At 40.4% G+C, this 13,503-nt stretch overlaps 1 protein-coding gene across 6 annotated transcripts in view; it reads right to left on the bottom strand.

Annotated features, from left to right (window-relative positions):
- Positions 1-988: 988 nt before the first annotated feature.
- Positions 989-13,503, bottom strand: part of plch1 (phospholipase C, eta 1) — a 71,894-nt gene continuing 59,379 nt past the window's right edge. For 3 of the 6 annotated variants that reach the window (XM_007554448.2, XM_016672612.1, XM_016672611.1), the window contains 10 exons: positions 12,611-12,708; positions 12,329-12,508; positions 10,097-10,204; positions 8,822-8,946; positions 8,551-8,635; positions 7,920-8,066; positions 7,600-7,679; positions 7,406-7,465; positions 5,973-6,363; positions 989-4,738 (listed from right to left, as the gene is read on the bottom strand). In XM_007554448.2, coding sequence (XP_007554510.1) covers positions 2,112-4,738; positions 5,973-6,363; positions 7,406-7,465; positions 7,600-7,679; positions 7,920-8,066; positions 8,551-8,635; positions 8,822-8,946; positions 10,097-10,204; positions 12,329-12,508; positions 12,611-12,708 — 3,901 coding nt within the window. In that variant the 3' untranslated portion in view covers positions 989-2,111. Of the gene's footprint in view, positions 4,739-5,630; positions 5,659-5,972; positions 6,364-7,405; positions 7,466-7,599; positions 7,680-7,919; positions 8,067-8,550; positions 8,636-8,821; positions 8,947-10,096; positions 10,205-12,328; positions 12,509-12,610; positions 12,709-13,503 lie in introns of all 6 variants that reach the window. The other 3 variants (XM_016672614.1, XM_016672613.1, XM_007554446.2) reach the window with 3 other exon arrangements.

Here is a 13,503-nt window from a genome sequence, read left to right as displayed (position 1 = left end):
ACATTTTATCAACTTGCAAAGAAAATGCATTTAAAGTCATATGCATTGCTGCTCCTGTTAAAATAGTTAGAAAAGGCATTTCAGATGGATCTTTACATGAAAGTAACACGAACAGTTCTGTTGTAGTGTGCACTAATAACTTGTGCTGAAATAATTTCCCCCCAATTTCCAGTAGCCGGTGACTGATTGGTGACTTAACCTCAACCAGGATCAGAGGCTGCTGTGCATATTTCTTTTTATTTCAAACATGTTCAAAAACATTTGTTATGCTACAGATATTTAGAAATAACAGCCTCAAAAGGAAACTAAATAGGAAGCTTCAGTTTCTCTTCTCAGCTGCTTTGGTCAGAGTATTCTCCAAGGTTTCATTAATGCAGACAGAGTCCAGCTGGTGTTACGTTTAATGGGAAACCATTCAAATTTTTTAACAACTCTGATGGACACTGAGCAGTTTTCCCCCATGCCAGTTTTATACACAATTCCCTCGTGAATAGTGAATTTACGGTCTCCTGCTCTTCACGTTTAATGGGCACCTGGAGAAAAAGGCAACAGGGGTAATTTTATTTGAGTGGGGTGTTTTGATGATCATTTTCAGTTTCTTTTTTTCTTTTTCTAATTTTTAATTTTAAAAATGATCAAATGTGGTGCACTGGCTGTGCGTGATGGAGTCAGCTGTTGATAAAAGTAGCTGAGTTTTGCCTCAACTCTCCAGGGGTCAGCAATTAAAGCAATGTATTCAGAAAAAAATGAGAATTTTAGGTGTAAAATTGTTAAAAATATTGCATACAAATTATCAGTGTAAGCTTGAACCACTCCACTATCTTATTTGGTAAATCTTAAAATGACATCTGAATGGTTAACCCATAAATAAATTAACTTGTGCCTAAACCTGTTTTAATTTTTATATGTATTTATATTTGTAAAACTATCCGATTTAAAAAAAACAACTGTTTAGCAAAAGAGAAAATACACAGTGTGTTCAAACCAATTATTTCTATCTTTTATTGCATGGATAGGAAAAATCCTCACAGTTCTGCAGTGAGCAACAATACAAAGAAAAAAAAGTGTGGCGTAATACTGGAACTTTTCTCCAAAGAAAAACCAACAGCATTGTTGTCTTCTCTTCCTCCGTCTGACTCTGTGTATCCATCGTTTCATTCGCTCAGGCCGTCAAGTTGTACAAAACAAAATAACCAGAAAGAACAAGAGTATTTTCACTGTCTGTATCAAAGCAATTATAAAAATAAAAACCTTTAAATTCCAATTCTCCAAATTTTCTTTTTTTTTTGCCATCAAATTCTATAGGTTGAGAGTAAACAAGTCCAAGTACAGAAGTTAAATGAGCCGTATTGCACTTTAATACAAACATGCCTACCACCTCTGTTTGCTCTGTGCAAATGTGTTTGGGTTATCCAACATCTATTGTATAAACTAGTGCATAGTCATGCTTGACATGTTCACATGTAACATGCACAAACATATATATGTGAAGTTCAAAGTGGTTCTCTGCTAAAACCGTCCTCAAATGAAAAATCCTATCAGGGGCATTTTATAAACGACACAGTTAAGGAAGTTCCACTGAAAAGAGGAGGAAGACTTACATTTGATAGATGAAAAGATGAACCCCATCTATTAAAAGTAGCCGCTTCGTTATCTACACATTCAAAAGATGCAAAGAAAGACATTATTTCTCTGCTTTTACTTCTTCTTTTTTGCTTCATTGTTATTGTACATAACGTTGGACAGTACAACACAGGGACAAAGATTACAAGATTCTGTACAATCTGTTCAGGAAGCCATTTGAAGGGAGCCAAAGTCCCCGAGTACATTTACACATTAGGGAGAATATAGACAATACACAGCCAACAACATCATTCTTGACAGGAAAGTGGACTTTTCATACAGGTGGACATTTCATGCGTTCAGGTCCAACCGTGGATTATATGCAACATTTCACTTACAGTATATTGTAGACTATTAACAGCCCAGACATGTCGATAAAACAAGTGCAATATTTCATTTTAATGGTCTTCTGGCTTTTGGTATAACTGAATCTAAAGAAGGTTAAGTACTTTGTCCTTCGTTCCGCGTCATGGCACAGTCAGTCACACCTACAGCCTGAGTAGAAAGTAGACTTCAGGTTCAGAATCGGAATGAGAAGTGATGCCAAGTGGGAGAGAGTCATCTGTATAGTACCGATCTCTGAAGTGGTCCACGTTGCCGTAACGTACAGACGTGCAGGCTCCTTCGGGGAGTCCTCTGTCCTCCAGCTCATCTAGGTAGCCTGCTATGTAGGAGCCGGTGGAGTGTCTGTTAGGTGGTTGATTCTGCAGGGACGGTTTGTTCCTCCATACTACTCCACCAAGGCTGTCGCCGTTGCTGATTGCCACCCCCGGCCGAGCTTTGAGGGCCTCTTGTTGTCTCTCGCGGGCGCGGCTGTTGATGTGGCGCACTCGGCTTTGGCTTCGTGAAGACAGGCGTCGGGCAAGCATCGGAGGAGGGGAGTCGTCCGTATCTCTGGAAACAATTGGGGATACACTTGGTTCTTGGGGTTGTGCCGGTTGGATTTTCGCTTCTTGTTGCAACTGAGTCGACTGTGGTCTTTCTTTGAGACCGTCGTCTAACTCTAAGCTAACCAGTCTACGTAGCTGTTCTGTAAGTGGATCATTAGACTTTGTGCGAAAAGAGTGTTTGCCTGTTGTATCTATAGGCTTTGGCCTCGTTATATGAGGAGTGATGAAACTGCGACTAATTATGTTGTATTTGCTTTGAAAGTTGCAGGAAATGTCTTCAGAGGTCAGGTCCCCGAGAGACTTAGACTTGCATGGCTTACGGGGTGTAGAGTCAGTGACAGACAGTGAAGACTGTAGATAAGCTAATGAAGGACCTGAATTTGATTGCAGTGAGTCTCTGACTTTGGACGGTTGATTATGTCTGCTATGAATGAGGTTGGTCTTGTATTTCCCAGTCTGTAAAACCTGTGTTTGACCTTGGCTGTGTAGTTGGACGTTTTGAGAAGTTTTAGACTCTAATGAGGGAATAATACAAGTATGGTCGAGCTGGCTGTGCGATGCTTTACATTCAGAAGAAGGAGAGCATAGGGCTCGTTGTCTGGACCTGTTCTGAGATGCAGAACATTGACGCAGAAGACTTTCAGCAGAGGAAAAGCCATTGTAGAATCCTCCTCGCTCGATTTTAATTTGATTGTTTTCTGGCCTTTGTTGATGAGACCCGTTAAAGAGCAGCGTCGAACAACAGCTCCTTAAGTCGGACGTTTGGCTGTTGTTCAGTAAGTCAGAGTTGCCCTTAGGTATGGGGTAGCTGTTCTGACGAAGAGCACTGGTGTTTAAGGGTCTGGAGCTGATAAAACTCTGACCCAGTGGAAGTTGTGAGCTGTTTTGTCGATGGTGATTAGTCACTTGACGGCATTGCTTATTCATTGGAAATGAAAATTGTGAAGATGCTAGATGAGATGATTGTGTTGGGCTCGGTGTTTGGGGGTACTTTCGAAAGAAGTCGTGATTTTGGTAAATAGCTTGGTGTTTCACTGGACTTGAAAGCCTACCCCACTGCTTGCTTTGGTTTGGTATGATCTGCGATGGATCTTCATCAACGTTCAGCTCCACTTCTGTAAATGACTCTCCAGCTGAATGGTGGAGAATCTGAACGCGGTCACTGGAGAAGGAGCTCATGTACCTTTCAGAAGTACCCCGTTCTGCTTTAGGTGCTGCAAATGGAGCATCTTCCACCTCCTCGTAAACCCTCTCCTCTGGCTCCGCAACTTCTTGTCTTTCATCCCACATTCTTTCCCCACTGCTTCCTTTCCCTAAGTTTTGAATAGTTTTTACAGGTGAGGACCCCAGACTGCTGCAAGGCGTGCTCCCTGTAGTATCTGCTTGAACATGGACCGTCTGCTTCCTGAGGTTGTACACGGACACAGGCGACAAAACTTCCTCATCCAGGATAGTGTAAACCTCTTCAAGCTCAGCAGTTTCTGGGCTCGAGATGAGAGCTGCAGCAAGTTTATCTTTATTCTTGTTGGGTGAACAAATGCTACTGTGTACATAACTTGACTTTTGGGAGTTTGTCATCGGTTTGTTTTTAGGAGATGTCATTTTGTTTATGAGAGGAGACTTTAGATCTTTTCGGAAATTAGGTGAAGTGGCCCTAAAGTTCAAGTGGGATGAGGTGACGGTCTGAGATGGTGTAGTTAAATTCTTTAGATCACCAGTGCATTCAAACTGATCAATTAAAGCAGAAACAGAGCAACAAGTGTCTTGTTCAATGCCTATAGACACTCCATCAATGAGTCTAGACAGGGTGCTGTCATGTAAAGAGCTGGGAGCGAAGCTTGTTGCAGAAACAACCGGCAAAAATGAAGGTGCTGAGGAAGAGGAGGAGGAACTTGACGGTGCAAGAGTGAATGTTGTACTATTTGATGATGTTTCTGGTTTATCCGACGTTGTTTGGCTATTTGTTAAAGGCGACATAGAGGCAGCTTTGTCTGTTTCTTTGGGGAAGTTATTGGATTTGCTTTGTTCTGACTTGTAATTGACATATACTTCTTCCTTTCTTATCCCCCCACCACCAATAACCAGATAGGAAGTCTCCTCTGGTTGATCACGCTCTTTCTTTCTGTTTGTCTTTGGAGGGGTGGAGACAAGCGATTTAACGGAAAATGACTGGTCAAAGAAAGCATCCGCGGAGGAAGACCTGGGCCTGTCGAATCGGGAAGCTCCTGTGGACACAGAAAAGGCAGCGAAAAGCTCAGTGAATACGGGCTAACATGTCACACAGGGGACAGGTCAATTAGCCCCTTCACCGATTCACACCAACAAGTAGGCGTTTTGTCCCATTTTGCACATCTCGTGACTGTAACCACAATATTTTATACTTTTTTTTTGGTTTGCTTCTCTTGTCAGCTACAAATTCAATGAGCTTTAGAAATAAACAATTATAAAAATGTTTCGATGTCAATGTTATTGAATACTATCGTAAAATATTGATCAAACCAAGTAATTTCCCAAGTTGGGGATGAGTACAGTATCTGATCTATCATACATATATATATATATTTTTTTTTTTTTTTTTTTTTTTTTTTTTGCATAGTTACTAAGACATTTGTTCTTGCAGTAGATTGTTAGTAGAAAATGACTTAACTTTTCAAACATCTGGATTCAGAACATCTGAATATAAATGTTCTAGATGTCTGGTAGCAAACCTTTTCTTTTCGCATTCAAAGCAGTCTTGTAAGACCAAAACTGTTTGTGCACGAGAGGGCAAAGGGACAACATAATCGGTATAAAGACTATAAAGCTTATAAGCAAAACAACAATTGACAGGTCAGCCATGGCAAGGCAACATCTACACACAAACAAATGGACCAGCAAGAACAACAGCCAAGGGAAAGCTGAAACAATGGGTCTTTGAGGTTGGAACAATAAAACTGGGAGACACTTTTGCAGATATCAAACACGGAAAATGGTAAAATGAGGTTGGCTTGGTAAAATGGGAGTTGGTGGCACACTGATGTATCTCTCAGACCATTTTCACACCAAGTACACTGGTTGAATGCGATGCTTGCACGTTTTTGACCAATGCCGCCGTCGGACAATAGTATTTCTCATTACCTGGAGGGATTTCCTAGTCAGTTCTCTACTATAAGGAAACACAGCAAATGAAGATGGGACAGAAAAAGCATGTTAATGTCTCATGGAGATTAGGCCGCGGTCCAGCAGTTCACAAGGTTACTGTGCATGTAGCTGTTACAGGAGAAGGACAGAAATCATCTTCGATTCACCCTGTGATAAATCGGCTGGATTGATATACTCTTATTGCCCTTATTACAAAAAATAACAGCATCAAATTGTTAGACGACAAATTATAAATACAGCCAATTTCAAGTAGTAGTTTGTATGTAAATTGTATGAGTCTAAAAATCTTTTAACTTGGATTAGAGCAAAAATACTCACCGATGATGGTGTCCGCACCCACATCATGCTGTTCCTTGTCTGGGGAGCAGATTGACAGCTGCCCCTGCAGAAGTCTGTCTAATGGCATGGAAATGGGTCTATGGACAAGAGGGGCTCGAGGTTGAAGTGGCTTCGCGGGCCCTTCTGCCCTCGCTGAGAGCCATTCTCCTCCTGAAGCCCCTGCATCAGTGCCGTTCCTGTGATCAGATATCGAAGCCACCGACTCCGATAGCGCCATCTTCGTCTTCTTCCGGCCCTTTGCCGGGGCGCTGGCTGTTCGACGCAGGAGGTGATCACTAATTGAGCGCTTCCGAAGACCAGAGGTGTTTGTGTCCACAGAGGACTTGGAGGAACGGTTGAAGAAACCTCGAATGCCTCGCAGTTGGTGACCCTGAGTACAGGTGCATCGGAAATAAGAAATCAGCAAAAGACGTACACAGCTGTAAACGTAACAGACTGAATCACTGAAAAGTGAACTTAAACTTCTGTGGTTATATTCAAAAAGTGAAAGGAAATGCTGTCCTTTAGTTGATTATCACATTGCATCGTTATAACTTACAGCTCAGAAAACCCAAACTACAGTTTCTCAGGTGATTTAAATATTAAATAAGTATTAAAGTATTAAATATTAAATAAATAAAAATGATTATTGCAGGAATGTCGGCTGACTGAAAACAGAGTTTCTGAAGTGTCTTAAGAAGTCATAAATTTGACAGGCCTAAAATGTCTTGACATGAATTTCCAAACCAGGTCCAAAATCACATGCAATCGTGTCTGAACTTTTGACAGCCATTTATGTATTTCTTCCTCCATCGAGTACTTTTATGCATTTATTTACTTTAGAAGTGCACAACCATCAATAATAGATTGCCTCTGCAGTAGTTGCTACAAAGGAATCGATATAGAATTAAAAAAAAACTCCTAAATACCAACATAAAAATGTTCCCTGTACAGCTTTAGTATATTAAAGTTTTATATATACAGATTTACTCTTACGCATTATCATACATTGTAAAAACAAATGCACTTCTGACATGCAGAACACAAGCTTTTAGACGCCATGAAAGGGAATGAAAATGAGTGAATCAAAGTGAATTTTATGGACACATGTAGAAGCTCATGAACTGAACTTGCATGCTTTTAAAAACACTTCCTATAGATGGCAACCTAACACCTCAGGTACAGCAAATGTGATGCAAGAAGCTGTTTATTTGTGCATGCATACCATGCTGTTACCATTTTGTTGACCTCAGGAGTGGGTGGGGGGGACAATAAAATAGCAATGATGGTATAAAACCAACAAATTTGGCAAGCAGATTGCGAGCCGACTAAAATTCAGCCATCTAACATTTCCTTTGGATGTAACACTGCACACAAACGGCATGCATTGTTTAGTCATGCAGCACCGCAGAGAGCTCAGGGGCTCCATATACCTTGCTGGTTCCTAAAAAGTGCATTATAGTAAAGCTTGGGTTCAGGACAAGAGGGCTCCACTGGAGAGAGAAGATAGTGGAAGGAGCAGAGCCTCAGTTGACTGATGTGTTGAGAAGGAATGAAACATGTTTTTCTCCACGATATAATTTCAGCTGGCAAAATTAACTAAAGGCAAACGCTACAGAGCTCTTACCTTCCCGTAGACGTCATGCACCGACACATGCACAAAGATGGATGCCTCAGTCAGGCCCTCCAGGTAGACATGTCTGTAACCTGTTGATTAGAAATGAAATATATTAAAGGGAAGGTGCATTTAGGAACAGTTGTCAACACACTGTCGGTTGAAAGGTTAGGGTTGGGATGAGTTATAGTGAACATTGTGAAATCATGCTACCCGATAATATAACCCCATTGTTTTTAAACTGTAAGAGTAAATCACAAAGTGATGCATTTTAGTACATCACAGTGCCTCAATTAAGCATTAACGATAAAACGGCAGAGTTGTACACAGACCAGGCATCAGGCTACTGAAGGCAACAGTCCGTTGACCGATGAAGTCTCGTCCGATGGGGTCGTGGTCCCAGACGAGGAAACGCACGAGAGCCAGCTCAGCCATATGAAGTGTGAAGGACAGAGTCTCCTCCCACACTGGATTAAAACCTGAGGACAACGTACGTTCATGATGATTAGGATCTGTGTCATTTCTGCATCTCTTGAATTACACCTTTGTAAAGGCTGATATTGCAGTAATACAAATGATGTACTCTGTTTCAGAGATCACTGCCGGCGTTGATAACCTAATCTTAAAAAAAATGTTGAGGTTTGATGATTGCTTAATCTTTTTCTGTCTCCACAGAAACAACAAAGAAATGTTGAAACCATCCACAGCTATAAGAAAGACGTCCAGTGTAGCTTGGAACCCAAGCTGGATTTATTTGGTGTTATGCTAACTGCCGCACAACTGTGACATTGCCCTTACAAAACACACGCTACATTTTTACAATGCAACTACCTAACTACAATTACATATTATCATGAAGTGTTTATGTGTAATACGAAGTAAAATGTTTCAAAAACCTTCAGAGCCAATAAAACCTAACACTGAATCCAAGGTCACTGACTCATTCGAGTGTGTTTTTCTTACCGTTGTCATCAACAACTCTCGTCTGTTCCTTGCAGCAGTCAATGGGCAAACCGATGATCTCCACTTCAACGAACGGATCGATGATCTGAAGGCGGCAGAGAGAATCAAAATTCTGCTGCGGCCCCTGCTTTTATTTATGCTGCGAGCAAGTTTTACGTCCGGTCGAGCGCGAGAGAACAAGCGTGTGTGTAGAAACAATTATGCTCGTCAAAAGACAGAATGACAGATGGAGAGTGTGAGAACGCCGAGCTCTGCGTTGCTCTGTCTTTACCTCGCCGCGGTCCCCCAGCATGGAGTCCGGTGGTTTGGGCAGATGCTGTCCACTAATGATCTTGAGTACGAGCTGTTTCTTGGGGTAAGCTGGAAGTGGGTCATCACTGAATGGGTTGAAGGAGCCTACAGGGAGTAAAAGATGGCAGAGCAACAACTTCAATTAATGTCATCATTTAATCCTAACATTAGGCCCTCTGTCTCCGTCATTTCTTCTGAGGGAACTTTTTTTTTCTGAGCTTTTCCCACAATCTACAAGCCTTTACAGCTCTCCAGCTATGTAAAAAAACAACCTGTATATTGCAGCGCAACACCTCAGATTCTACATTTTAGGATTTTTTTGATAACTCACACACAATGTTGTAATATATTTGTTATTTTGGCTTTACCAAACTTAAAGCAGTTTTACTTTCAGCAGTCTGGGGTTTCTGGGATGTATCGCATTTTTATAAAGTGTCACATGACTTATTAACCTTGTTCAGATTCCAAAGTAAGTAACCATGAAGACGTCCAATGATCTGAGCCTGAGCTGAGAGACTTCCTCTCTGTGTTTCCTCTAGAACAACAGCGGGTTGTGCCAAGTTTCCCTCATCGGCCGAGCTAAAGGATAGAAGTGTTGGAAGTCCACACCAGTAGTCGGTCGGTCTTACACAACAAATTGTGCAGAGTTAAATCAACTATGCCGAGTCTATTTGATCCTTTCAGAAACGGCATTAATTTAACTCTGCAGAATCTGCTGTGTAAGCAACAACTTGATCGTGGTTCACACAGTGAAGAAGGTCAGTTCTTTCTCTAGCGGTGGTTCTGGTCCAGAAAGCTTCCAAATCACAGACACTTCAGAAACGTTGAATTTCTCCATTTTTGCGCTTGTCTCTTTCAGATCAATTGGGTATTAGTGATCAGATTTCTAAGCCATTAAACCTCTCTGAAAACTCAAGAGAGATGGTAACAATCTCCACGTAAGACTTTTTAAGAGAGCAAATAATATTCTGAACACTCGTTTTTTTTGTGATTCTCCTTGTAAGATGAAATAGTTGCAAATCCAGCTCTAGTTTCTTCATTTTAATCCTATTGCTTTTGACTTAAATACCTGGTAAAAAGGCTACCCTTTGATTGAAAATGAAACAAATTCTTAAGTGTGTTGTTTTTTTCTTGCAACACTTAATTGAAATGTAATTATACCTCATAATTTGAGAAATATATTACCTCCACTGCCTCACTGATAAACTGCATCTGTATTTTGGTATTTTTGGGTTTATTCGGTGCTTGGTTTTACCTTTGCACATTGGAGGGGGCTTGAGGACGTAACCAATACCTCCATTCACCATGAACTTGGATCTGTTGAGTTGCATCATCCGCCCGTCTGTTTGATAGTTCAATGCAACTAATAAAAAATAAAAAAATAAAAAAAAAACACACAAAAATCCAGTTAGTTATGAAATTTCACCTAAACGTCACCTACACTTCGATAAATGAGTCTGCATTGAGGGGTAAATTAAAAAATAAATAATTCTCAGTTTGTTTATAGGGTGAAGCAGAGTTTAGATTTATGGCTTCGGGCCAAGTTTGGCCAAAATTATTTTCCTTATGGTCGTGTTGGATCGGGCTCGGACTTCTGTGGTGAGTTTAATAAGCCTCCAACACAAACAGCACAGATATGACCAAACGTAATCTCATGATATAAAGTTTTGTTAATCTATTTATCATAGTTTAAAACATGTTTAGGTAGTTCAACATGTTGAGGACAGCAAGAAAGTAAGGTCCAGACGTTCATTAGACTGTAACAAGCACAGCGGCTGCTCACTGCCCAGCCCTGCTCCACTCCTATCAATCACACAACCCAGATGATTTGCACTAGACTCACCCAGAGGTTACAACAAGCGGCAAAATGGAGCTGGAAGATGCTCAACCAGAGCTAAAAGTGGCAGAAGTTACACTTTCTACTCAAATAGTGGCCTAAAAATGAAAGCAGTAAAATCTTAATGAAAATTATACGCTGGTCTTACTTCAGGCATATAATAAAAGTTAATTATTGGGTTGGATCGGGTTGGAGTTTTAAGGCCCAGTCTGAACTCTGATATGAAGATTGGAGATACTGACCTGAAAAGGGGAAAAAAATCATCATCACTGTTTAAACTTCACAGCACTGGAAGGTGGCCTCGAAATGACCCGAGTCAAAAATATTCCTGTGATTATTTTAACCAGAGCAGAAAAGCAAAGCTGCACAATAACACAAAATTCAAAGCAGGTAAATTGCATCAGTTTTGCTACAGGTCAGATTCTCAAAAACCAAAACATAACCAAGACGAAGCAGCAAGATGGCAAACATCCAAACGAGCTTTTTGCAGAGAGACGGAACAGAAATGCCTGAAACTAGAACTGAGAACAGTTCTACAGTCTTCAGAAGCTGTGCTAAAGGGGAGATAGATGAAGGAAAGGCACACAAACCATTGCTTTAGAGTTTTTTGTCCCCCTGTTTTTCATCAGTAAAAGAGAGAAAGAACGTTATGATTGTTCTTAAAATATTAATGAAATGTGCCGTGACTGCTTCACCTTCTGAAATATTCTGGCAGAGCTCCCTCTTTGTACTGTCTGACTTGCTTTCTGCTCTGTCTTATTTCATTTAACTACTTCTACCCATTTATCAACCATTGTCTTCTTCAGTATGTTAGGTTTACTTTTATCCCTTTTCAAGAGTCAAGTCTTAGGTTTTGAATTTTTGTGTAACAAAAACGTAACAATTTAGATTTTTTTTTTAAATCATGCTCAACCTCACAATTTGTTTTCATAATTAATCACTTCATCAGGTGATTAATAATGAAATGAATCACTACAGAGCTCTTTACCGTGTTTAAAAGTTTTCTGTTTCTCATCAGAAAAAACAAAACAAAAACATGACATGGAGTCATCTTTATAAACACGTTTCACCCCAAAGCTTATCCCAGAATTAGAAATTAAAGTTTTATGTCATTAAGTGGATAGAGAGCACCATATAAATATAGTCTTCATAAATATATGAGATATACTGTGTCTTTGATTCTTAACACACGACTTGTTAATAAAAGTTTTGCAGTGCCTTGCAAAAGTATTAACACTTGTTAAACTTTTTTACATTTTAATGCATTTTATCAGGATTAAAAATGTGACAGGCCAGATTATTGTGCATATTTCTGTGATTTTTAATTCACAATATTGTTTAAAAATAAGTCTGATATGCATTTGCAGTCTCATGTGAAAGCCACTGTTGGAAAAACAAGCTATATGTTTGTGATACAAGATGCTGTAATGAGCAACTTAAACACACCATCCCCATTGTGAAACATGGAAATGGCAGCTTTAAACTTTTGAGATGCTTTTCTTCAGAGGGGACAGGAAAGTTGGTCCTTTAGGACCTCAATTACACACAATTGTCTTTGAGATTTGGCTACTGACAAAAAAAGCAAGACAGTTTGAGAGGTGTGAATAATTTCACGTAGTAAAATCTTAAATTGACAATTCAACTTCTCACCCAGTTGACAACCAACGTTCCAGTAGAACTGCGGGTTAAAATTGGACGAGTCGATGCGATAGGCTGAGGGGTAAATCCTCGACAGCTGCCTCTGGTTAAAAGCCAGGAACTGCTCGGTCCTGTGATTGACCAGAGATTGCGCTCTGGTCTCGCTGAAAGACAAAACATCACCTGGAGTTCCTGAAAAACAACAACAGAGGCAGGGAGTGAGAAAATGTCCACAGGGGGTTGAGAAGCACTGCAATTTACGGCTTGTGTGTGCAGGTGTCGGTTTTGTTTCACCTTCATTTAAGCACTCCTGCGAGGCGACAGAATTGGTGAACACCACCAGGTTTGACAGATCTCGACTTAGCTTCATTGTCTTCCTCTTCCGTCCGCCCCTAAAAATACGTTTCGAAAAACAGGACAAGAGAGCGATCAGACAGACTTTGGAGTACGACGTGGTCATCGACTCACTGACCCATTTACAGTGGAAAATTCGTGGCAGGGCAGAGAGGATTGTCCATAAGAGGCAGCTTGCAAACCACAGGAAGGAGCATCAAAGGCAAAAAGCTTAATGGGAACCAGCACACACGCTGTGCCGCAATGCTCTCTCATTGTTGCACGAGTGCATCTGCAAATCACGCATATATGTTCTCAGACAAACACAGTCAGCCGCGTTTAAGGGAGAGTCTGAGATAACTCCTGAAGACATTCATACATGAATCATCAAACGGGAACAAAGAACAGAAGGAGGAAAACTTGAATAAAGATTAAGAAATAAGCTAAAAAATCAATTTCCACTCGTAAAGAGCTTAATCTAAATGTCTACCAGAAAATGAAACAGAAAATGAATTCAGATGAACCAGCGGCAAAGTGACGGGCAATCAAAGCGAGAAGAGTCACACAGAGATGGAAAACGCAACATAAAAAGCAGAATAAAGAACAACAAGCTGCACAGTGAGGGCAACAATTCAACACAAACACTGTAAAAGTATAAAAAGTACCGTACTGTGGTCCGAAGAAATGTGTAGCTGAGTAAATTAATTTGCATATGCGTCTGTGTTTCAGCATTTAAAAAAGACAAACTATTTACAATAAAAACTGCACATCAGCAGGGATGAGCAGAAATGTTATTCAGTGATTAAAACTGTGCAAATAAAATCAAGATTTGGCTGCAATAAGTTGAAACAACA

The sequence above is a fragment of the Poecilia formosa genome, unplaced genomic scaffold, assembly GCF_000485575.1.
Source record: "Poecilia formosa unplaced genomic scaffold, Poecilia_formosa-5.1.2 Scaffold63, whole genome shotgun sequence".
Lineage (NCBI taxonomy): Eukaryota > Metazoa > Chordata > Actinopteri > Cyprinodontiformes > Poeciliidae > Poecilia > Poecilia formosa.
This window is presented reverse-complemented; position numbering and strand designations above follow the sequence as displayed.